The sequence below is a fragment of the Callorhinus ursinus genome, unplaced genomic scaffold, assembly GCF_003265705.2.
Source record: "Callorhinus ursinus isolate GAN/ISIS: 27379988/994484 unplaced genomic scaffold, GSC_fseal_2.0 scaffold14, whole genome shotgun sequence".
NCBI lineage: Eukaryota > Metazoa > Chordata > Mammalia > Carnivora > Otariidae > Callorhinus > Callorhinus ursinus.
The window spans coordinates 26,239,191-26,264,935 of NW_027397076.1; the positions used below are offsets into that span (position 1 = coordinate 26,239,191).

The 25,745-nt window shown below is 34.5% G+C and overlaps 1 protein-coding gene across 3 annotated transcripts in view; it reads right to left on the reverse strand.

Annotated features, from left to right (window-relative positions):
- The window catches only part of PTPRQ (protein tyrosine phosphatase receptor type Q), a 219,885-nt gene that overhangs the window by 42,174 nt on the left and 151,966 nt on the right, over positions 1-25,745 (reverse strand). For all 3 annotated transcript variants that reach the window (XM_073900607.1, XM_073900608.1, XM_073900609.1), the window contains 7 exons: positions 23,022-23,208; positions 19,628-19,872; positions 16,732-16,798; positions 13,576-13,734; positions 12,797-13,019; positions 11,076-11,149; positions 1,069-1,168 (listed from right to left, as the gene is read on the reverse strand). In XM_073900607.1, the coding sequence (XP_073756708.1) occupies positions 1,069-1,168; positions 11,076-11,149; positions 12,797-13,019; positions 13,576-13,734; positions 16,732-16,798; positions 19,628-19,872; positions 23,022-23,208 (1,055 nt within the window). The remainder of the gene's footprint in view (positions 1-1,068; positions 1,169-11,075; positions 11,150-12,796; positions 13,020-13,575; positions 13,735-16,731; positions 16,799-19,627; positions 19,873-23,021; positions 23,209-25,745) is intronic.

The following is a 25,745-nucleotide window of genomic DNA, read 5'->3' on the forward strand; positions in this document are numbered from 1 at the left end:
GCAAGACTGTTGAATCACAGATTTGTACCTCTGAAACAAATAATACAATATATGTTTAAAAAAGAAGAAGAAGAAGAAGAAGAAGATAGCAGGAGGGGAAGAATGAAGAGGGGGGAATTGGAGGGGGAGACGAACCATGAGAAATGATAGACTCTGAAAAACAAACTGAGGGTTCTAGAGGGGAGGAGGGTAGGGGGACGGGTTAGCCTGGTGATGGGTATTAAAGAGGGCACATTCTGCGTGGAGCACTGGGTGTTATACACAAACAATGAATCATGGAACACTACATCAAAAACTAATGATGTAATGTATGGTGATTAACATAATAAAATTAAAAACAAAACAAAACAAAACAAACCTGCTCTTCTTTGCCCTGCTCTGTGATATTGGAGCTAGACTCTATACTTCCCCTTTGCCAGCTGCTGGGATGCTCAGCTTTGTCAATAGAGGATACCACAGGGACCTTCAAGGCCAGAGGGACAGGGAGATACGTCCCTGGTGTGTTCCAGTGCTGCGTGATTATTATTCATGTGGAAGCCCAGCAGCCCACCTGGATGAGTGGTAGCTGCCTCCAAAGTGAACGCTCTTCCCATTGGTAAACGATTCCAGTAGCTCAGCACCCCCACACTATTCAGCAAGATGGGCTGTTTCTACAGACCAATTCCAGCCTGCCTATCCTCGATTAATGATGACTAACTTCTACAGAACAGCTCCAGCCCCTTCCCTCTGTCATCTTCTTTACCTGCTGATAGGTGACCAGCTGCATGTGCCTGTGGTAGACATTTCATGTCAAACTTTTGGAGTGAGACTTCTTCTGGTTCTTAGTTCCTTTATTGTCCATTCTTCCTCAGCCTTGAGAGAGCAACTGTTTTGTTGTACTTGCTACTTCTGGACCCTTTAGAGTTCTTTAACCCCTTATAGTTGTTAACTATTTCTACTAGCTAGCAATTTTTTAATTAAATGCTCCCCATTCAAGCGACTATTATTGTGGCTTCTGTCTCCTGATTGGACAATGACTGAATAATGTCCATAAAGCATCTTAGGAAAGTGGGTATAAATAAATCTTACCTTGCAAATGCAAAAATAGCTGTCCCAAGAAGAATGATCGAAAGGATACACAAAGTGACTGAGAGAATAATTTCTACAGTTCTTTCAGAAAGTCCTTCACCTGAAGAGGACACAGAACATTATTACTGATTATTATTATGAAATACCATTTGGGTCTCAAAACACAGAAAAATATTTTCTTGGAATGTTTCTCAAGAATGCTAAGAAAGTGGACATACATGTTTGTTCCCCTCCTTCTCCTAGATCTCGTAAATCGGGGCTCCGCCCTTGGACCTCTTCTTCTTGCCCTCCACCTTAGTGAGCCCATGCAGTCTCGTGGTGTTAATTTTCATCTTTAGGATGATGACTACTTAATTGCTATCTATTGAACTCCAGACGTGAACATCCACTTGCCTACTAAATATCTTTATTTAGAACTGTAATTAAAATTTCAAAATCATATCCAAAGCTGAACTTCTATAATTCCTTCCATTCAACTGCATCTTTCTACCTCTTAGTTAATGACAACTTCATTGATCTAGTTGCTCAGTCCAAAAACTCTGCAGTAATATTTGACACTCTTTCTCTCAGAGAACACATCCACAATCTCCTAGGAAATCTTGTTGCCTCTATCTTCAAGATACACATATTTTTCTTTAAAAGAAACTAGGGAAACTAGGAGAGATAGTAATTCCAAACTATGATTAGAAAACAAAAGGAATTTGGGACATCTGGAGGAGCCAGAGAGCTAAGAAGCTATCAAAGGCTAATGGTATGGAAAGAAGAAAGGATCATCTTGCAGAAGTTCCTACTGGTCAAAGAGGGAACAACTTAAATTTTATGATGAATAAAAACTGAAATTGGTGGAAATATATTCAATATATAAAAATCCACAACTTCTAGTATTATTCAATGAAAGAGATATAAAAAAATATACAAACTTTTAATTTGTAAGCACTGGTTATAGCCAGACTGCCATTTTCTTATTTTAAAAATCTGTAATTAAAGGGAAAAAATTAAGCATTTTTTCCTAGCTTTCTCATATGAACTGTATTTTATGAATTAAAAAAATAGTCTTACTCAAGGCAATAAAGCACTTCTTTAGAGGAGAGTTCCATTTACTTTTTTATTGTTCTGTTAATCACCATATATTACATCATTTGTTTTGGTGTAGTGTTCCATGATTCATTGTTTGTTCATAACACCCAGTGCTCCATGCAGAATGTGCCCTCTTTAATACCCATCACCAGGCTAACCCGTCCCCCTACCCTCCTCCCCTCTAGAACCCTCAGTTTGTTTTTCAGAGTCCATCATCTCTCCTGGTTCGTCTCCCCCTCTGACTTACTCCCCTTCATTCTTCCTCTCCTGCTATCTTCTTCTTTTTCTTTTTTCTTAAAATATGTTGCGTTATTTGTTTCAGAAGTACAGATCTGGAGAGTTCCATTTAATAAGTGTGGAAGGAATAATACAATTAGAAATTAGTTTTTCACTGCTAATAAAATAATTGATTTAGGTAACAATCATAAATCTATCCTCAATGATTAAGAGGAAGGTTGATAGGGAATCGGATATCAACAGGACACTAGACTATCATCCTACAGATTATTTGCTAGTAATAACAAGGGGGGGAAAAACCAACTTTCCAATGAAGGTTCATGCTGTTATGACAACTAAAACTCACTGATCAATTTTAACATCATTGAAATGTGACAACCAGATGTTATATGCCTCCTGATGAGAGGTGTTTTAATCTAGGCAGCAACACCTGCAAAATATCTTTGCTGAAAATGAATATTCAAACCTTTAGATCTTATTTCTAATTTATAAGAAGTAGAAGAAGGAGGAAAAAAATTAAATCACACCAAGAGAAAGCAATCAAACAGATTCAGAATATGGGACCTCCTATAGAACAACTCATGTGTTTGCCCTAATGAATCTATGGCATGGAGGGGAAAAGGGGAAGAATAAAAGACAGTAAGAGACACAACAATAAAAATAATCTATGAACCTCTTATTGGGGTCCTGGTTCAGACATACTATGAAGAAAAAAAAAACAGAAGATGATTTGAAAATGTATAGAGTATTATATAACATTAAGGATTTATCATTAATTTTATCTAACTGTGACAATAGAAATGTTCTTACTAGAGAAACATACTAAATAGTGGAATATAATGCTTTGTGCGATTTATTTTAAAATACTTCACAAATAAAAGAACACATACATAAATAAAACAAATGTAACACAATGTTAAAAATTATTACACTTAATTAGTAAGTATTTGGGGGTTCATTATACTATTCAAAACTTTGTGTATGCTGTATTCATTTTTCATCCCGTCTGCTGCCAGGATCCTGAGCCAGGCCACCACCCTGCTTTGCATGAATTATTGTATAGACATCTAACAAGTCTTCTTGTAGTCACCCTTGTCCTTTTTAAAATATTACCTTTCTACTTAAAATCCTCCTCATCTCTCACAGGGAAAAGCCAAAGTCCTTCCAATGGCCTCTGGTTCCTCATTAACTCTCTGACTCCCTGTTATCTCTCTGACTTCCCCTTCAATTTCCACCTTCCTCACTCCGCTGGAGCCAGACTGGCCTCCCTGTTGCTCTTGGAACATACCAGATCATGGGGCATTTGCACAAGCTTTTCCCTGTGCTTGGAAAGGTATTTCTCTTGTGTATCTATCTGAGTAGCCACTTCATAACCTTCAAGGGTTTGCTCAAATATCACCTTCTCAATGAAGCCCAAACGGACCAAATATATGTGTCCCTCCAAAATTCTTATGTTGACGCCCTAGCCTCTCAGTGTGACTGTATTTGGAATTAGGAAGTAACTAACATTAAATGAGGTCATAAGGGCTGGGCCCCAATCCAATAGACTTAGTGTTCTTATAACAAGAGACACCAGAAAGCTAGCTCTCTCCCTCTGTGCACATGTACTGAGGAAAGGTCCTATGAGAACACAGTAAGAAGGAGGCCTTCTGCCAGCCAGGAAGAGAGCCCTCACCACAGAACTAACTTACTGGAACTTGGTTCTTAGATTTCTAGCATCCAGGACTGTGAGCAAAATTTCTGTTTAAGCCACACAGCCTATATGGTAATTTGTTATGCTAGACTAAGCACACTAAGACATCATCCTATTTAAAATCAAAAGCTCCAACTTCCTCACTTCTGCCTTCCCCCTTCTACATCCTCTACACTCCATTCTACTTTTTCCCTCCATTGCTCTTATCAGACTTTAATATATCTTATAATAAATTTATTTATGATCCTCATTGTTCATTGTCTGTCCAGAATGTAAAGACAGGAGTCTTCGTTTTATTCAAAACTGTATTCCCAGTTCTGAGAATAATACCAGATACATAATAAATACTCAATAAATATTTGCTAAGTTTGCTAGTGAATATAAATGTTGGTTTTGAAATATATACTAAAAATTTTCAGGTTGAAGATCAAGCATTGAAACAAATAAGAAATGCAAGATACTTATCATTTACTTAGAAACAACTATTATAGTTGTAACCATTTCTAAGTTATATGAGTTATAATTTATAATTTTACTGTAAAAAGTACAAAAGTTAAGTGACAAAATAAAATAGGTTAACTACCTGTATAACATGCAAGAATTAGTGTTTTATCTTTTTTCCCTGGGTTGGTGCTTATGAAATGTTAACAATAGGAAAGGGTTCCTATGGCTATTTTGCCTGGTAGATTCGAATGAATACTGAATCTTAAAAATAGTTGCCAGAGTTTCATGGTTATCTAGATCTCCAGCTAAGTTTAGGAGACTATAAAGCAGCAAGTAGCTCATACAGTATTTTAGATACCCCTTTTTAAAATATATTAACATGTGAATGGCTTGTTTTATGAATTTTCACAGGCTGACTCTAATTGGATGTGCATGGGAAAGGAAATACATGAAGATGAATAAAGAATCCTCTTTATCAGGTAATACTGGATCACCGGACCTTAGAACCCAGTGGGGGGAAAAAATGGTTTCACAGACCACAAAAAAAAATGTTTCAGATTAGATTATCATTTCAAACACTAGCCAAGTGAAGTGAGGAAATGACATACAATGTATTAATAAACAGTATGTAATCCTTTGGGGTACATGTATTACAAATGTACTAGTAGGAAAGGACAAAGTGTACCATGACTGTCCAGTACAAATTCTGATTCACTGTCATGCATATACCCACAGAGCATTACCATCCAAAATGAAGTCACTTCTCCAAATCCTTCCATAGGAAATGGAATTCTTTCACTTGAAAATATAAACATGATTCTCTCTGTAATAAGCAGAAGTCATTTCCTGACTAGACTTAAAGTCCTAAGAAAGGTCACATTAAATTATGTTTTATTTGCATAATAAAATGTACTGCTGTAATTAAGCAAACATAATTTTAAAGCACTAAATTTCAAAGTGTTTTTTGATTGAAATCTGATTTAAGCCCGTTTTATAACTCTAAGAAGAAGCTGAATTAAATGAGTTATAAAGCTCATAGGACATATCTGGCTCTTGACATAGATGTATGTCATGTGAAAGATCTAATATTATTATTAATCTTAAAAGAAAACAACTTGTTATACAGAACTTAAGTATAAGGATCTCTTCTTCTCTTTTGGACAGTACTATTCATCCAGATATTCAAGTACTGAACAAAGAATTTATTAAAAGTCATTCAATTTCATAACTGAAGAAATGTAAGTTAAAACACACTAGGGGCACCTGGGTGGCTCATCAGTTAAGCATCTGTCTGTGGCTCTGGTCCTGGGGTCCTGGGATGCAGCCCTGCATTGGCCTCCTTACTCAGCAGGGAGCCTGCTTCTCCCTCTCCCTCTGTCCTCCCCCTACTGGTGTTCTCTCTCTCTCAAATAAATAAAATCCTTAAAAATAAATAAAATAAATAAAATAAAATAAAATAAAATAAAATAACCTAGACATATTATTTTCATGCATCAGTTTGGCAAAATATTAAAAGTAGACAATAAACAGTGGTTTCCAGGGTGTAAGGAAACACTTATTCATTGCTAAAAAAAAAGGAATGTGCAAAAGTAAAGCATACTCATGTCTGAATGCTAATCTCCAAAAGCTAAGAGGAAATGATGATAAGAAAACAGCTGGAAGTAATTAAAAATGTTGGGAAGAGAAAAAGGTACAGCAAGGATAGGAAGTCTGTGGGAGCAGAAAACTCATCAAGAGCAGTGCAACTGCAACCGACTCGGACACTTAGCGACTTCCAGGCAATGCGTACAGCAGTTACTAGCACAGCACTGGCCTGAGTCAGGCTGCCTGGATCTAAAAGCTGCTGCTGCCCTGTCCTAGCTCTGTAACCTCGGGCAAGTTGCTAAAAGACCCATCCTTCCGATTTCTTACCAATAAATTGAGGACACCTATAAATAGGGGGTTATGTTAATAGGGTTGTGAATAATATGTGGGGTTATACATAAAAATATTCATAAAAGCCTTGGCACATGAATAATTCTCTTTATTGGGACGCCTGGGTGGCTCAGTCGGTTAAGCATCTGCCTTCGGCTCAGGTCATGATCCCAGAACCCTGCAATCGAGTCCCGCATTGGGGGGGAGGGTCCCTGCTCAGATTCTCCCTCTGCCTGCCACTCCCCCTGCTTGTGTTACCTCTCTCGCTGTGTCTCTCTCTGACAAATAAAATCTTTGGAAAAAAATAATAATTATCTTTATTAATAAACATTTCATATTTATTTGTCATTCATTCATCTGATTTAATCTTCCAGTTAACTTATGAGGTAGGCATTATTATTTTCATTTTGGAAATAAGATTTCAGAAATTAATTTGTTAAAGTAACAAACCCAAGGCCACATAAATTCAATATATACCCATACTGCCTGAAATATGCCTGTCTGACTGCAAAGTTTATGAGGTTCAGCACCACATTACCACTGCCTCGTTAACATCATAAAACTTTCCTCATTCATCTGGTGTCTTGGGGGCAAATGATCCTTTTGCTGCAAAAAAAAAAAAAAAATACATAGCGACTCCCGATTTCTGTTTCTAAATGAGCATATTGGAACTTCTCATTGTTAGCACAGTAATTAAATGAGAAGTGTTATGACAAAAGAAAACAATCACAGAGTGCCTTTGCCATGGGGTTTAAGATTTCATCTTGTTCAGCTTTAATGAAGCCCGGTAAGGTGTAGAAAGCAGTGTCTGATTTTCAAATCACAGGAATCCTCTATAATTAAACCTTATAATCAAAACATTGCCTACGAGCAGTTTCCATAAACTGATGTGCCCAAAGAGGATTTTTAAAAAGAGTTTAAGAAGGATTTTCATGAGTTTTGATAGTAAAAATGTTAATGCTCATTCTGAGTGAAAACAAAATCAAATAAGTTGTAGGTATTTCTTTAGGATTAAAATAATGGCATATGTCATTTCCCCTGTTTATTCCTACAGGTCATGAAGATTTCCCTAAGTGCAAACTCCTCTTCCACACACTCATCCTTATTCAGCAAAGCCCTGCCTGGCCCCTTCTCACTTGTGCTTTTGTTAACCCTTTTCAATAAACTTAAACCTTTTAGTTGATTAGTCTATGGTGATTCTTTTGCCCCTAATTTTAACTTCAAAATAATAGTATCCATAAGAGGCCCAACCACTATCAAAATGGTCTGTCTTAGAAATGTACACTCTATACTAACTTAAAAAGACAGCCTTGCAAAGGCTCTTAAATCCTGAAGATTTTACTTAGCTTGGAGCTCACTGCCTGTGCTATGCTAAATACCAGTGAAGGAATGTATATCCACAGGTGGTTTGAGGACCTAGATGGGCTCTTCACTTCTTTCACTGAAGTCTGAGATCACATACACACATAAGTTCTCAGCAGGCTTGTGAGGAATGTTGGGAGCCTCTAGCCTGTTGCAAATGGTATCATCTATCCTAATACATGACATATTTGAGATAAACAAGGGCTCAAACAACCATTGTAATATTCTGATAATGCCAGGGTAATTACATCAATGCATTTTACTATATGGTTGCTCCCATTCTCACAGCCATGAGACCATTCTTGCCGCTGACTAATGTAGAAATAATCAAGTTTTTTTCCTTTTTGAATTCTATTACTTCTTCCTTGGCAATGTTTGTTTTTCTCCCCCCTCAAAACTTGTATGACTCCATGGTCTTTTATTAATGTCAAATCATGGACCAGGGCCATTTCTGGAGTGTACTCTTTGGTTCCTGGCCCATCAAACTGAATCTGATATCCACAGAACCATAAGATCCAAATCTCCAGGTAAAATGTGAGGACAGAAATTGATGGTAGTAAATCCATTAACCAGCTAGATGACTGGGCTACTTTTCCAGACGTTGAGGAATTCTGCTCCAATGGTCCATTCCATACTCCAAAGGTGCACATCTCATTTCATCACAACTCAGGGTGGCACTTCTAATTATTTTCTCCACTCCTGCCTGTCATGGTTTTACTAACTATAAATGACTATCTTGATAGCAGAACTCCATGTGGTCAATCCAGAATAAGACTATAGTGCCATTATTTATCAGAAGAGAGTCCACGGAAGAAAATCTAAGGAGAAGCTTGAAAGGCTGCCCTTATGTCCCTGGTCTACAAATAATATATGATGTATGGGACCCTTCCTTGTAACTACTTGTAACTGCCCCCTACCAACCCAATGGCTTTCTACCTTATATGTTGAATCTACGTTTCACCAGTGCTTAATTTTGACCAGATCCTATGCTCTGTGCTTTGTTCCACATTTTGCATCCCCTTTAGACTCCTGCTGTTACCAGGGCACACAAACATTAGTACCTGGATGACTGGGGTGGGGATAGTCATGATTTCAAAGAAGGAACCAGAGAACTGATGGTGTATTTCTGCTACTTTCTAGAATTAATTATTTTATTCCACTGAATTGGCTGTGAGAGTAAGGAAGAAAAAGAAGAACATTGCTGAGGAGCACCTTGAGACCACCTGCAGCCAAAGTTCTACTTGAGGCCCACCCTCAGCCAGAGGGAAGACATTTGGCAGAATGTGAGGAATCACATCCCTGCACATCATGGTTTCTGATGCTTGTCTTTCCCCTTTTTTCATTCCTATTACCCTGGATGTTGTAACTTCGTCTCTCAGAGAACTGACATAACGTACTCTCACATCAATAATCTGCATGAAACCAGCCATCTATGAGAGACATAAGCACACAAGAAAATCAGCAAGGCGACATCTTTAGCACTGCTCCTACAAAATGTCATCTCCATTAGATATATGAGCTATCCACTTTGTCTTTGTCTCTTATCTTGCATCAGTAAACACATCAGGATCACCATTTTGCTGTGGTAATAGTTTCTGAATGCTTAACCTAAAGGAAAAAATGTTGGTGCCATCAAGACATTTACTTCACTGTGGTGGTGTCAGGGTGTGATCAACTCACCTATCAAACGACGAAATACTCCACACCATTTCAAAACCACAAGTCTAGTCAGCCAATTGTAAAATGATTGAATTACTGGGTAAAATTAATTAATTAAACCATTGGTATTGTGGAATAAGACAACAGAGCCAAAGAAATTCATGTTATTCCTCTATAAACATCTATGTAGCAACCCACGAGCCCCTTTATTTCTTCAAGGTTGAAAATTTCCTTAACTAAGTAGAGGTTGTAGAAACTGACTCATTAGACAATTAATCTCCCACAACCAGAGGAGAATTTCTAACTGAGAATAATGGAAAAATCTATATTCTTCCAGCCACAACTCTCGCTGAAATCTGTTGCGGCTCACATTATACTGTGGATCTGAACGGCACACAAAGGTCCACGTTCTCAAAGCTTGATACAGAGAAAATTGGAAGCTGCAGTGTACTTAGAGAAATCCTAGGGAAATCATTTCTCCTAAAAAAGTATATTTCTAAGATCTTTGATTATAACCTATCCAAAAAGAAGTGATTAAGTATTTAAAATTTTACTAACTATAAAATATTAATATCTTTACATATGCTATTTTATTTAAATCTTCAAGGTGGACACTCTCACCACCATTTTCTAAATAGGAAACTGAGGTCTATAGAAATTATTTTCTCAAGTGGCAGAGTCAAGTTTTCAATCCAGGTCTAAATCCTGTATTTGTACTGAAATGGTTATGGAATCTGTGCTAGAATACTGGTTGAGCCACTTAATTACTTAATCTGGGCTTTGGTTTCCTCATCTATAAAATGGAGCTAACAGCACCTAACAGCTTCTCTCCATCTCAGCACTATGGGCATCATGCACTAAATAATTCTTTGCTGAAAAGATTGTCCTATGCTACATAGGATGTTCAGCAACCTCCCTGGCCTCTGCCCACTAGATGCCAGTAGCTTGGCCCCATAATTGTGACAACCAAATATGGCTACAGACATTGCTACATATTCCTTGGAGAGTAAAATCACTCTGGTTGAGAACTACTGGTATCAGTTAAAAGATAGTTGTGAAGAGTCCATCAGTTACTATATACAAAGAGTCTAGAAGATGATGATGGTAAAGATAGAGGAGGAGGGGGTGGAGGAAAACACTTGCTTTGGACTAAATTGTACTTACGGTTTATTCAGGCCTGATTGGGTGGGTATAATTGAAAAAACTCACTTAGGACTTGATAAGAAAATAAAATTTTAAAAAGTTGGTAAGTTTCTAGTTTTTAAGATTACTTCAGGAAAATTTCCATAAACCTTTTTCTTTTTTATTAGGTAAAAATGTTTTACATATAAGACTATATATTAAACATCCAAGTAAATATTTGCTTAGTATAATGTTGGTACACATCAACATAGAACTAATACCATATTGAGATCTATGTCCAGATTTGAATAGATGAAACATCCATCACTTAAAAGAATATCACAAATACTATTTTTTCCTTTGTCAGACTAATTAACCCTGAAATGAATTTATACTTGAGAACATTCAGTCATGGATTAATATATTTACTAATTAATGTTACAACTATGATTAGCATGTTGAGATTATCAATGAAATCAAATTGCAGAACATATCTTACCTAAAGTCTTAACAGGATCAGAATAATCAGAATCAGTAAATTGTCCCATAATATTTGTGGCTCTAAATTTAAATCTACGAAATAAAAAAAATAAAAACCAAAAATTTGCATGGTATATGACTTTTTTCTATGAATAATTTAACAAATAGCAATGAAAAATACACATTTTTATTCGAGAGAAAATGTATTTATAAGATGCAAACTTGGAAATCAATTGCCATCAGAACAATATGTCTTATCTTTATGTGAGATGAATAATTATCCTGCACATAAGAGAGTAATTAAAAGTTTGGCCAGACTCATGAGTAGTCAGCAGGTTAAAGAGATGAAGTAGATTACATCCCTCATAGATTTATTTGGATGAAATTATTTCATGTCTGTGTGAAAGTGTGTTACACAAACATACTTTACAAATATAAAGTTTAATAACTGTTATACCTCAACTACTTTTGAAAATACCAATGACCTAGATTTAGAATGGTCATACAGAACTTATTTTGTTCACATGTTAACAAAACGCTTCTTAATTCTGTGTGTGCACAGAGTATTTTCACTTTCTATGTTTTTATGACATAAGAAACAGAAAATGGTTACAGAATGGGTGATTTTAACATCTTCAGAGATAACTGAAATTTACCTTATTTAAAAATTACAGACATCTAAGCATTTTAAAGTACAAAACCAACTTACATTAATAAGTTTCAGTTTAAAATTTAATCTCTACTCTTCTAAAATTCTTATGACTTTATTGATTATATGAAGAGTCTGTTTTGGAAAAATATGCAAAATAAATAATATTTGAATAAATATTAAATTTTGTGGTATAACATTTTCATAACTGCCTATTATGATGACTAAATTTTAGGCAATAGATTAGTAACCAAAGTAACTGTACTTATTAAGAGATGATAGAGCATTCTGTTTTTTTCAAATTCCTGACTTCTTTATTTTTCTAATGTTAGCTTAGAATGTTTATGAAGAATTTAATAATGCTTTAACTAGCAGGCAAACATGAAATTAGCTGTATTTTCCAAATTTGGTAGTAAAAATTATATTTTGGAAATTAAATAATTTAAGATTAAAAAATTATAGTCTTATGACAAAAGTAACACAATCAATTTAACAGGAGACATGTGATTAATTTAGCAAAGCATTTAATAAAGCCAGAATATCAGCAGCGGTATTTAATACATTAGATTATCATGATCTACAAAATGACAACTATTAAAGTGAATTATAAATATTTCAGTCACTAATTGAGAGGTTTAATAATACAAAGAGGAGAAAATTATTGCTATAACTCTGGTAAACTGAAGCTGTCAACTAAAAGACTAGGATAGTGTTTCTAAAAACCCATAAATTAGCACATGTTGCAAAATAATGAGTGAAAAGCACAAAATATTATGTTAGTCACATTATCCTTTACAGAAAGAATTCAATTCTCCTACCCATGTTCTCCAATTACATGTTTTTCATATTGTCCTTATGTCACTTATCATATCAAATCATAATTACTTTTAAGCTTGCCTACTTTCCCTATAGAACTGTACTTTTAGGGAATGTAAGGACAATGTCTTGTTGATCTTTACCATGTATCAGGTCATGATACATTATGGATGCCTAGTGCTTACTGGAAAGATGAAAGGATGGGTAGATGGATGAATAAAAGATGTCGCCTTGCTTGCTACCATGATGCATTAGTAAACATCAACTATACTTACAAGTATTGCTTTTTTGGTTTCAGAGGTCCATTGCAAATTCTGTCTTCACTGCCAGGAATCATGCATGCATTATCAGCACCAATGATGTAGATTTCTTCATTGCCACTGAACTTTGCCTTTCCTTCCGTACATGGGGGATTAGGAAAGCCTTCGTTTGTAAAATACGGCCTTGGTTTATTAAAATATGCATCATACCACTTTGTTACATTTCCATCATGCTGAGCTATTTTCAGAAAAAAAGGATAAAATTACAAGTAATATATGAAGGTATTTTCACATTTCTGAAGAGCATTTGTATAATTGCATGAGGAAAATCTGGATGCAACATCTGTCACTCTGTGAACCACCAGGGATGATTCAGCTGATCTACCTGGATAAACAGGTAGATCACACATCACACATGATTCTTTAGGCTTTATTGTGGAGGATGACTTCTCAGAGACAGAAAGAACATCCCTTGGTCAAGGATAACTCTCCTGTTCATACCTCCAAAGAAGCAATCAAGACTCTATTTTGTCAAAATCAAGCAATCCAACCAGTATACGGAATGAATAAATAAATCACATATTTTAACTATGCCTTGTCTTATTTTTGTCGAGTATTTTAGGTATAAATTAATGATTAGTATAATTAATGATAATATTAACACTGTATTAAGCTCAACAGTTGTGTGATAATGGGTAGTCAACCTTATATTACTAATTTTGAACTGAAACTTCTTTAGCATTCAACAATTCATACTCTACAGTTTAACAAGGTAAGTTGACAGTTGATGATACCCCCTGCTTCTGTTACAAGCACTTGTACATTTTTGATTGGTCCATGATCATCATTGTAGTAACATATTGGCATTCTGATTGTAATTGTTGTTGAAGTCACAAGCAGTTTTCCTGTGGCATCATAAATAGGGGTTGGTTTGGTTTTTGGTCGTGCTGGAGCTTTAAACAAAGAAGAAATATCACTGCAATTGATTTTTTGTTTCTGAAGAGAAGAAAAAAAATTTAAATTCTCATTTCATGCAGGTGATTTATAGATAAAATGATGACAAACAAATAACAAATGAAACAGTTTTGTTTGACTGCAACAGATATTTAGCAATTATTATCTCTTGATGCTTTAATTATGTATTTCATACTGGCTTGAGATAATGGGGCTCAGGTGTGATTTTTAGGTGTCTGACTCCTCTTCACATATTAAAAAAATTCAAATTATATATGTTCTCACACCATATAATTTTTGTAAGTGTATTAAATCATACTAATATTTTAGTGGGTTTTTTCTTTTACTTCCTTTAGCTGATTCATCAATTTCTATTCTAGTCATAATAGCACCCCTCCCACAGTTTATCCATGCCAAACATTTGGATGATATACTCCCATATTTTTCTCCATGTTCACACAATCATATAAAATACATAAAGTCATACATAATGGATTATTCTCACTCTTTGATTTTTTAATGGGGCTATATTATGTATTATAATCACTCCACATTTGCTTTTTTCACTTAAATGACTTATATAAGTCTTTCCAAGTCACCAAGTATGGGGCTAACTCATTCTTCTTAGTGACTATGTTGTATATATCATGGTGTGACAACATCATATTTATTCAGTCATTCAGTTAGTAATGGGAATTCAATTTTCCTTCTGGTTTTCAACAGTTGCCACAATAACCAGCCTTATATATTTAGCCTTACGTACTAATCCTTTTATTTCTGTGGAATAGATTTCCAAGAAGAGAATTTCTGGAACAAAAGGTATAAATATTTTTAACTTTAATAGATATTACCAGAATAATTTCTGAAAGTGCCACAATAATTCACATTTTACTGCCAATGCATACAAATATCTCCAAAATCATTATCTGTAGGAGTTCTGCTTGTTTCATTTAATCTCATTGCTATATGCATATACCAGCTGTTTGAAACACAGCAAGTTGCTTAATCAAACTTCAATTTCCATATTTATTAAATTTTTTTAAAAGCTTCTCAATAACGCCATAAAATTGGCAATACCATTTCCATTTTGTAGATGAGGAAATGGCCTTATGTCACATAGCTGTAAAAGGGAAATATCAAGATTTGAATCAAATCTTTTTGGCTTGATCCTTTAGCTCACTCCTCTGAGATGTAAAGGCTATAATAATTATTAGATGTGTAGGAATTTATTGGAGGAAATATCCATGAAGAGTCAAGGAACAGGGAACAGGAGTAGGTGGCAAGAGCCTTTAGAGCACAGATCACAGGTCTGATACCTGTGTGAGAGAAGAAGAAAGGAAGGATTCAGCAAGAAGATCCTCAGATTTCAGGGAGTTCTGAGAAACTTTCAGGCAGGCCACTGGGGAGTCCCCAAGAAAAGGTTTCCAGTTAGAGGAATCTGGCACTGGATATGATTACCCAACTGTATATTATGTGTCAAATGCAAATTTAATGAGACTACTATTAATTCAATGTCACTCCATGTCACCAAAAACAATCATGCATATTACTGGAGAAAAATATTTCTCTGGCACCTCCCCACTACCACCAGTACTCACATATTTTTTTCTAGACAACCGATTATGAGTCTATCTGTCCTATCTAAGGAGTGGAAAGTCAGAACTAATCATCTCTACCTGGGGTTGATCAAAGCAATAAACATAGCAAGTTTTGCTAAAGAATTAATATAATGCTTCTATTGTTACCTGCATACTTACCTGCTTGCCACTGAATTACAAAGAAATTAAGATGGTATGACAAAAGCTCTTTTTGATGAAGTCATTTGGCAAAACAACTGATGTTTCTGAAGAGCTTATGCATTTGCACATTCCAAGTAGTTTGGAATTGAAAGCAACTCTTAATACTTTTAAATAATATTACAATTATATAAACTACCATTGATGAAAAGATAAAACTTATCAGCTTCATCTTACAGTGAACATTTCTTATTCTTAATAATACTAGTTTCCAGGCACTGTCCTAAGCGTTTTTCAAAGATTATTACTTTTAATCTTCACAACAATCTGGGAGGTAGGAACTAGCATTATCTGCATTTTACAAGCTTATAGAGGTTAAGACACTTGCCTAACGTCAAGCAGATATCAAATGGCCAATCCAGGATTCAGTCTCAGCAGTTTGACCCTAGACTCAGTCTAGAGCTAGCACATTTGATCACTCTGCTCTGCTGTGCTTACCAAAGACTAAGAAAAGTTACTTTTTGCTTCAGAAAGAGAAGTGTTCTATTAAAGGTCCAAACGCTTCAGTTTTTTAATCTCTCTGCAGGTTTTATTATAGATTTTTAGAGAGATAGCACAATTGGATATATGTTTTCAGTCAGGAAGAGAAAGTATCCCGAATAACTGGCTAGCCCTAAATTCTTCTTAACAATCTTTTTTGGTTTTCATGGATTGTTTTGCGTGAGTGAGGCAGCCTTCAACTTTAATTATATTTTCTATAAACAATACCTGTCAGAATAATGAATTGATAGATCTACTTTACAGTCAGAATCATAAAGTTGAATATATGGTAGTTCAGTAAACACTACCTGATTAGCTAAAAAGAATTTTACTTTTGAGATAAAAGATCAGTCAAGGAATTTAATTAAAACTAGTCCAACTCTAGCCATGGGTAATTTAACAATGAATTTTCAATAAAATTATAAAACATAATAACAGACTATAAAATTTGTCTCAGAGAACTTTAAATTTAGAGGGAAAGAAATATAAGATAAATAGCAGGTGGGCATTCTCTTTCTTTAAGATGGTAATTTGCATTATCATTTAGACATTTTAAGTATAGCTTTAATAAGCAGTCTTTATTACTTAATGTATGCTTATTATTGCATATGCATCATTTATAAGCTTGACTACATTCTTAACTCTGATAATAGAATTCAATTATAATTACTCTTTGATTAAGACAACAGTATTTCACAGGAAGGCAGCTCATGTATGTACCTTTAATGTCCATGGTTATTCTCATCTGAACCTTTGGCCCTGCACCAGCACTATTAATTGCATAAATCTAAAAGAAAAAGAGAAACATCTTGTTACTATTTTTATTATGGTCATATGTAATTTTAAAATGATTCTACATTGGGGTGCCTGGGTGGCTCAGTCGTTAAGCGTCTGCCTTTGGCTCAGGTCATGATCCCAGGGTCCTGGGATCGAGCCCCACATCGAGCCCCACATCGGGCTCCCTGCTCAGCGGGAAGCCTGCTTCTCCCTCTCCCACTCCCCCTGCTTGTGTTCCCTCTCTTGCTGTCGCTCTCTCTGTGTCAAATAAATAAAATCTTTAAGTAAAATAAAATAAAATGATTCCACTTTTAAAAATAACTGCATATAGCCTATTTATCACATTTTTCTTGCACTTACTCAAATGAATACAGTTTGTGTAGGAAGAACATTAATAGTAAAGCAGTTCTTAAAACTGATTTTAAGTACAAAGTCCTGAGAACAAAGGCTGAGTGACTTAAACAGCCCTATCATAGCGACCAGGAAAGGATGTGGCTTCAATTTGAACCCGTAGGAGGAGCAGACACAGAAAAGCCACTATGTCTACACTCCTTCATCTACTCTCACATCTGCTCCTTCCCTCTGTAGCTAGGTAACTCTGGCTTTCTTTAAATCCATATTCAAGACCCTCTTTTTTTCCCTTCTCTGAAATGAAATCCTATTCCTTCAACCTCCTTGTTTTCCTGTATTAAATCATCCCTCTGAAAGTTGGCCTTTATGCCCTTCTTCACCCCTGCCCCAAAGTATCTGACGGTAAAACCTGCGTAATGCAGCATATACACATAAAACATTTCTGTTTGTATAGACAGAGGGTGATTCACACAAATGTGAATCCTTTCAATTCATTTTATGCCTAAGAAACTGTAGATAGAGAATCTTCTTTTATTTACTTTATTTTGCTCTATAAAACAAAGACTATATTCTTGCCCAGTTTCATTCACAAACACAATTCAGAATATGTTTATTGGAACTAATTAATTTGTTTTCTATACTTCACACTATAGATACTTTGAGAATGTTTTTACTGAATTTAAATTATAATAATATATATGATGCAGTGGGAATGGTAAATAAACTAAGCCTAAAAAATGTGGTTAAAAAATATCTAAAGGAAATATTTATTGGAGTTTGTAAATTTAAGAAAAGAAGTATTGGGAAGGCTGGGTGGCTCAGTTGGTTAAGCATCTGCCTTCAGCTCAGGCTCAGGTCATGATCCCAGGGTCCTGGGATTGAGCCCTGTATGGGCTCCCTGATCAGTGCGGAGCCTGCTTCTCCCTTTCCCTCTGCCCCCCCCCGCCCCCTCCCACTAGAGCTCACTCTCTTTCTCTTTCAAATGAATAAATAAAATCTTTTAAAAAAGTATTAAAAATGGAAAGCGAAATTATGGTGTGCTTCATTATTTTTACTTCTTTGTGGTACAGCCTATTTAAGTGAGATAATAAATGAAGAGTTAGGTGAGCTACTCAAATTGTGTTGTACAAAGAAGTCACTTGTAAACCTGTTGAATGAAGATATGCAGGTTTTGATTCAGTAGGTTGGGATGGATGTGAAAATTATATATTTCTAATAAACTCCCAGGTGTTGAGGAGCTACAAATTGCACTTTCTCAACAGTAAGTTAGAGAATTTTTTTTACTGTTCTTTAAATTATGCATTAGTTCTACTTTGTTTCCTATTTTTTCCTCTTGTTCCAAAAGGCAAAACTGATGGAGCACTCACAACTTCCCATAACTATAATTCTTTAATCCTTACAAAAATCCTATAAAGAAGTCATTATTCCTATTATTGTTTTTCCTTTTTTTTTGTTTCAAGTTTTTATTTAAATTCCAGTTGGTTAACATACAGTGTAATATTAGTTTCAGGAGCAGAATTTACTGTTTTTTTAGATAAAAAAACTGAGGTACAGATTTGAGGCAACTGCCCAGAAACAAATCGCAGAGTCAGGATTTGAACTCAGATTAGTTCATCCTCATAACCACCCTCCCTATTCTAATAGACCTTCCACAACGGTGGTCCATTTAATGGGATGTGCAACAAGAATCTTAGCAGGACAGATATATATATAAAATAAGATATATAGTGAGTGAAGGAAGAAATGAAGATATGTAGATATATAGATATAATATAGAGAAAAACATGTACATATGAATACAAATTATTAATAACAGTGTTCTGATCATTACACAATAATCATAAAGAACTGGTAGGAAGATTAATTACTAAGCTACCTGAAGTTGGGGTGAATTCTATGTTGCTTAAAAGATGATATTCTGACCCATATAATTCTATTTGAAAATTTTAAGACATATTACAAAAAAGCATTTTTGAAATACATTATGTGTATGTCTGTATGTATATAAACACACACGGATAATATAAAATTAGGATGCAAAATATTTAGCTTTAGTAATTATTACATGAAAGGCATGTGAATTTCAAACATGTAAATAGTTACTTCTGCCCTTTGCCTTTGAAATTTGCTTTTCCATTTTCCATTTATAATCACACATAAACAGCTTCCCTTTAGGTAGAATTCTTTCTTTACATATCACTACTCTCTTGCTTTTAACATGCATTTTCTTTCCCCTTTATTTATGGATTTCTACTATTGTTGTGAAAACTTTTTTGTTACCTACATATTTTCATAGTGCTTGCTGTATTATAATAGGAAATAAGCAATTTCATTTCTCTAAATGTTATTTTCTGTTGGCATGTCTCACACAATCCCACAAAAAGATATGAGAAATCTAGTGTGCACCTAAGCTGCAGTATTTTTGAATGCTGAGTTTGTAAACTGACTTTGTAAAATAGGTGAATAATTAAACACTATGAATGCTTACACTGATATTATACGTATGTCCACCTTTTAGTCCTTCTAACATCGCAATGATGGATGTGTCAGTTTGCTGGATAATACTGAGATTGTGAATCTGGACAGCAGTAGGATCATCTTCTCGGTAAACTAAAGCTTGGTATACTTGGATATTTCCATTGGGTTGAGAAGGAGGAAGAAATGTTAACTGAAATTTTGTAACTTCGTCTGGTATCTTCTGAAATGTCATATTGTTAGGTGGATCCTTGGGGACTAAAATGAAATAAACAATTAATTTGTTAAAATTTATGTTCCTCTTCTTAAAAATCTCCATATAAAATTTATTTGTGTCAAATTTCTGTTTATAAAGTGTGTTACACAAATTATTTAAACCATATATGTTATGGAAACAAGCAAAATGGCTGATACATGTAGGTCACAGAAATCATAATGGTGATCCAGTTAGTTTGGTTATTTATTTATTTTGACTTCTACATGGATTTGCTTTTATATAGAATGCATTTCCATGACTTTTTGTATTGCTTATTTAAAGATAATAAAGACACACAGGAATTTGCAGAAGTGGTACATACAGTCCCCTAGAACATTCCCCCAGGTTTTACCAGTGGTGACAACTTACCTAACTGTAGTTTAATATCAAACCTGGATATTGACCTTAGTACAATACTGTTAGATTACAGATCTTATTCAGATTTCACCATTTTTTCATGCTTTCATAAATGTGTGTGCAGTTCTATGCAATTTTATTCCATGTAAAGATTCCTGCAATCATCACCAGAAATAAGTATAAAACTATTCCATTAAAGAAACTTCCCTGGCTATACTCTTGTATTTGTACTCTATGCATCCCCACAACACTAACCATTGTCCTTCATAGTTCTGTCACTTTAAGAAAAACAATAGCATAATGCTTAAGTTCAATCAGAGTTGTTGTATGTATCAATGGTTCATTCTTTTTTTATTACTGAGTGGTGTTCCATTTTGTGGGTACACCTAAGTTTGTTTAATCAAAGAAAAACATTTGGGTTGTTTCCAGTTTTTTTGTTATTACTAATAAACTTGCTATTAACATTCATTTATAGCTGTTTGTGTGAACATAAATTTTTAATTCTCTGTGATAGTTGCCCAAGAATATGATTGTTAGGTAATGTGCTCTAAGTGCATGTTTAGTTTTTTTATTGTTATGTTAATCACCATACATTACATCATGCCAAACTATTTTTCAGTGTGGCTATACCCTTTTGCATTCCCACTAACAATGTATGAGAGATCCAGTCTCTGTATCTTTGCCAGCATTTGGCATCATCACTATTTTATAATTATTATTTTATCTGTTCTAGTAGATGCATAGTGAGATCTCATTGTGGTTCTAATTTGCATTTCCTTAATAGCTAATGATGCTGAAAATCTATCTTATCATGAGTTTATTTGCCCATTGTATCTTCTCCATGATGAAATGTCTAGTCATGTCTTTTGCCAATTTCTAATTGAATTTTTAAAAGTGTTGAGTTTTGAGAGTTCTTTATATATTCTAGATATCCCATTTTATTTTTGATAAATAAAAATTAGCCTCATATACAAAAGTTAAGTATCAGTAAATTATCATAAAAAATGATACATGTGAGGATAAAATTAATTTATGAATATAGGAACTAGTTCTTACTGTACTACATAGTGTTCTTTATATAAATGATTGATTACATGAATATATCTATTTTGATCAAACTGAAATGGATATATCTTCCATACGAAGTGAAGGAATTTCCATGAAGAAGGCTGCTAATATTTGGCTGTCAAAGGTTCAGATGCTCAAGCTTTAGTATCTTTATTTATTATTTATTATCTTGCAAGCAAACAAAAAAGTAAATAAATAAGAGTGAGAAAAAAAGAGGGGAGCCTGGGTGGCTCAGCAGTTGAGCATCTGCCTTCATCTCAGGTCACAATACCAGCATCCTGGGATCGAGCCCTGCTTCGGGCTCCCTGCTTGGTGGGAGGCCTGCTTCTGCCTCTCCCTCACCCCCTGCTTTTGTTCCCTCTCTCGCTGTGTCTCTGTCTGTCAAATAAATAAATAAAATCTTAAAAAAAAGAAAAAAGAGAAACAGATAAACATGTTATAGTGCCAAATATCACATATTAACTGGAAAAATTCATAGCTAAAGTGAAAGTTAAATTGGCTCAACACATTTTTTCACATTTGCTGTTATACATTTCTATGATATAAAAAATATATTTTCTTTTAATAAGAACTTTCTCTAAAAATCAGATAAGGTTTAAGTTTGGATAAGTGAAATAATTCTCTGAATGCTGGAAAGAATTTCCTATTCTCCAAATATATTTAGTTTTACCTCTAAAATTCTACTCTTAGAGATTTAGTAATAATTTATTTAACCATGATATCTTTGTGAGGGGTGGTAGCACATTAAGATTTGACAACCAGTGCTTTATGGTATGAGTGTGAATAAATTCAGCAGCATATTTCCTAACAGGTAGGATGTGAGAGAAATGCAAAAAGTATAAGAAAATAAATATCTGGGATATATGTAGCGGCAAAATGGAAACAAATGAAATTTTAGGGTGCTGAGGATAAGATGTTATCTTTATAGAGTATATAACATAATGAAAAGACGAGCTAAAAACATGTTTTACCTCCTATACTTACCTTACAGATAGCAACAAATAAACTATAGCAACACATCCCTTCATGTGCTCTTTCCAAAGATATATCTGGTGGCAAAGAACATCAGGAGTCTGAAGGAGGATAGGGCAAGCAAGTTTGGGAAGCTGACTTTCCACACTTAATTCCTATTGGTTACAAACTTAATTCATTCAGACCCTGTTTGTAAGAACCTGAGGAAATCTGTATGGGTTCTGACATTTATTAAATAGGTTATATAATAAAACATGTCATTTGATTAGGTGAGGAAAACAGATATGGTACGCATGACCTGGATTCTAATTTTGAATTCCAGATTATATAATGATAGAGTATTATTACTTTAGTGTGCATTTTAAACCATGGACAGAAATAATTAAAATGGGGTTTTACATGAAGCATTATTGACCATAGACCATTTGAAAAATCATCTCTGAGGCAAGGTAGCTCAAATTTCTGAAATAGTTAGTGCTTAAATAAATACAAAAAATACAATTAGAACATTATTATGAACTAATTTGTTTCTCTATTTCCAAGAATTGATTATTCTACATAATTCCACTTTGCCTAAAAAATGTAAATAGAAAACTTCACTTTTGTCAGCTATGATGAATCACTGAATTTTATATTTTATATACTTTAAAAATTTCTTGTAATGCATACCCTTTTTAGGAGGTGGTGTGAGAAATTCTAAGAAAGACACTTAAATCTCAGTCAATTTTTAACAGTGATAGAAAATATGCCTTACCTGATTCTAAAGTAGTAACAATCACTTCAGCACTTGACTTTCCTTCTACATATGCAGCACTTATGTTTCCAGTGAATGCTGTGATCACCACAGAATACCTTGTGAATATTTTCAAATCTTTAACTTCTATGGTCTTATTTTCCTCATTTGACTTGATGAAGGACATATTAAATTCATCACTATCTACCTATAGGAAAAAAATAGCTAGTAATTAAAGGAAGTCACAAAATCGCCAAAACATAATACTACAAAGCTACATGTGGTATATTTACCTAGCCAAGATTTAAATTATTTTTTTCTTGCAGTCATATTGTCCTGGGAAATCTAAAGTGCCACTTTAACAGTCTATGTAAAAGCAATTATTTCAACTGAGAGTAAAAGAAAAAAAATTACCCAACCAACCACAATCAATCAACCCATCCAATGAACAAGGAAGTATTATCTCTGTCAATGAAACTCTACTTTCTACTGTGATGTTTTATAGGAGAAAGAATACAGGTTTTGGTAATCAAACATTAAAGGTTCAAATCCCAACTTGGTCGTGTAATAGTTCCTGTAGCGTTTGACAAATCACTTATGTTCTCTGTGTCTTACTTTCTGTGTATGTAAAGCTAGAGTAATAATATCTATTTATAGTGTTTGGTGAGATTTAGAAAAATAGATCTGAAGTAGCTGGCACAGAGATTTTTTTGACCATGACCTACAAAAAGGAAAACACATTTTGTAACATAACTCAGGATATGTGTGTATTTATACTCATATACATATATATATACATACACACACATACATACACTTCTTTATAACTTAGAAACAATTTTCAGAAATGCAACTTCTTTGGGTGTTGAGTTTAATAAGTTTCTTTATAGATTTTGGGTACTAGCCCTTTATCTGATATGTCATTTGCGAACCATGAGAGACTATGGACTCTGAGAAACAAACTGAGGGTTCTAGAGGGGAGGGAGGTGGGGGGATGGGTTGGCCTGGTGATGGGTATTAAAGAGGGCACGTACTGCGTGGAGCACTGGGTGTTATATGCAAACAATGAATCATGGAACACTACATCAAAAACTAATGATGCAATGTATGGTGATTAACATAACATAAAAAAAAGAAATACAACCTCTTTCTGAAATGCATTTGGTATTTTCTTCTCTTTTAAATTTTATTCCAGCTCATTTAAAAAATTTTGGTCATGACTGTAGTTTGAAAAACTCCCATCTAGCACTATGCATGGCACTGGATAAGGACTCAATTAATTGTGGATGTTATAATTATTAGATGTGCAAAAATGAGCATCCTTAGGTGTATTAAACATAGTCATACAGTGTGTTCAAACAAAGTGTGCCTTTGATGAAGAGTCTGGCCCATTCACTGAAGGGATTAAACATAGCTAAAGTTTCTAGCAATACAAAGAAGGGTTTTTCCTGAGATGAACATCAGAAAATTTGAAATCCTACAATGCATGCTACTCTCTGGTATCTGAATTGAAACACTTAAAATCAGATTGTATACACTGTTCACACTACTAAACTCATTTTCAACTTGACCCTCCCTTGTACCTTTGAAAGATTTCTTGTTCAAAATAGTCTTCAAATGCCCTTTTCTAAGAACTTTTTGAACTGAAAAAAGATGTTGCTATGAGAAACACAGCAAAAGGCTGATAAATAACATACATATTGCAAAGTCAAATAGATTGTTCCCACCTTAGAGCATTGAAGGCAGTTTCCTCCTTTCTTTAAAGTGGCAGAAAAACAAATCAGCATAGGAATACTATTGATCAAGTGCATGTTCTCACTGGTAGAAAGTGTGTGATTCAGTTAGCTGTCAGCATTTAAACATCACATAAAAATCTAGCTTACTAAATTTTCCTTAAGACTAGGCTTATATTCATGCTGGGTAATAATTATCTAGAGATGAGTGATAGTTGACTTCTACAATGGGGCATGAGTGTCCAGTTCATCACTGCTTCACCCAACTGGGTGAAGTTTATGTTACTTGACTGACCTCTATACCTCTTTGAATTCTGATTTTAGAGAGTTGAGGTGAATTCCTCAACATTCCATAGTTATTTAGTAGCTGAGATAGAATTTGCTCTCAAGTCTTTCAAGAATCCAGAACTCTCTACACTACTACACTGGGCCTGATCTTATAAAGTAAAATTAAATGATTTTAATGTCCTCCATTAAAATAGTACATACCTAATGTTGAGTAGTAAAAATATGACATAACATGCCTGTGATCTACTGTATCTTAAAAAGTATTTAATAAAATCCAAAAAGAATGTTGGGTCCTCAAATACAGAATGTATCAAAATTCATTTATCTTTCTTCACTAAATCTACTCTGTCATTATTGTTAATCATTATTTGTCCACACACCCAGGAATGAAACCTCAGACCTTTTTGATTCATTATTTCCCTCCATCAATTCCAAGCTTGTTTGCTCATATTATATTTGATCATCTATTATTATTATGAAATGTGTCCCATTATTTTTGCAGTATGGTAGTTTTATAGGCAATGTCAGCAACTTGACCTTGATTCTATTTTCTCTCCTTTTCCTACCCTACTTGCCCCCTTCCCCACCTGCCACACCTTTATTCATTCTTCAAGTCCCATAGCCAATTTAACCTGCTCTGTGAAGTCTCCATTGTATTGTATGCCCCTCATAACAGGAATTTTAATTACTTTGCTAGTTTATATTCCAAAAAAACTGCATAGCT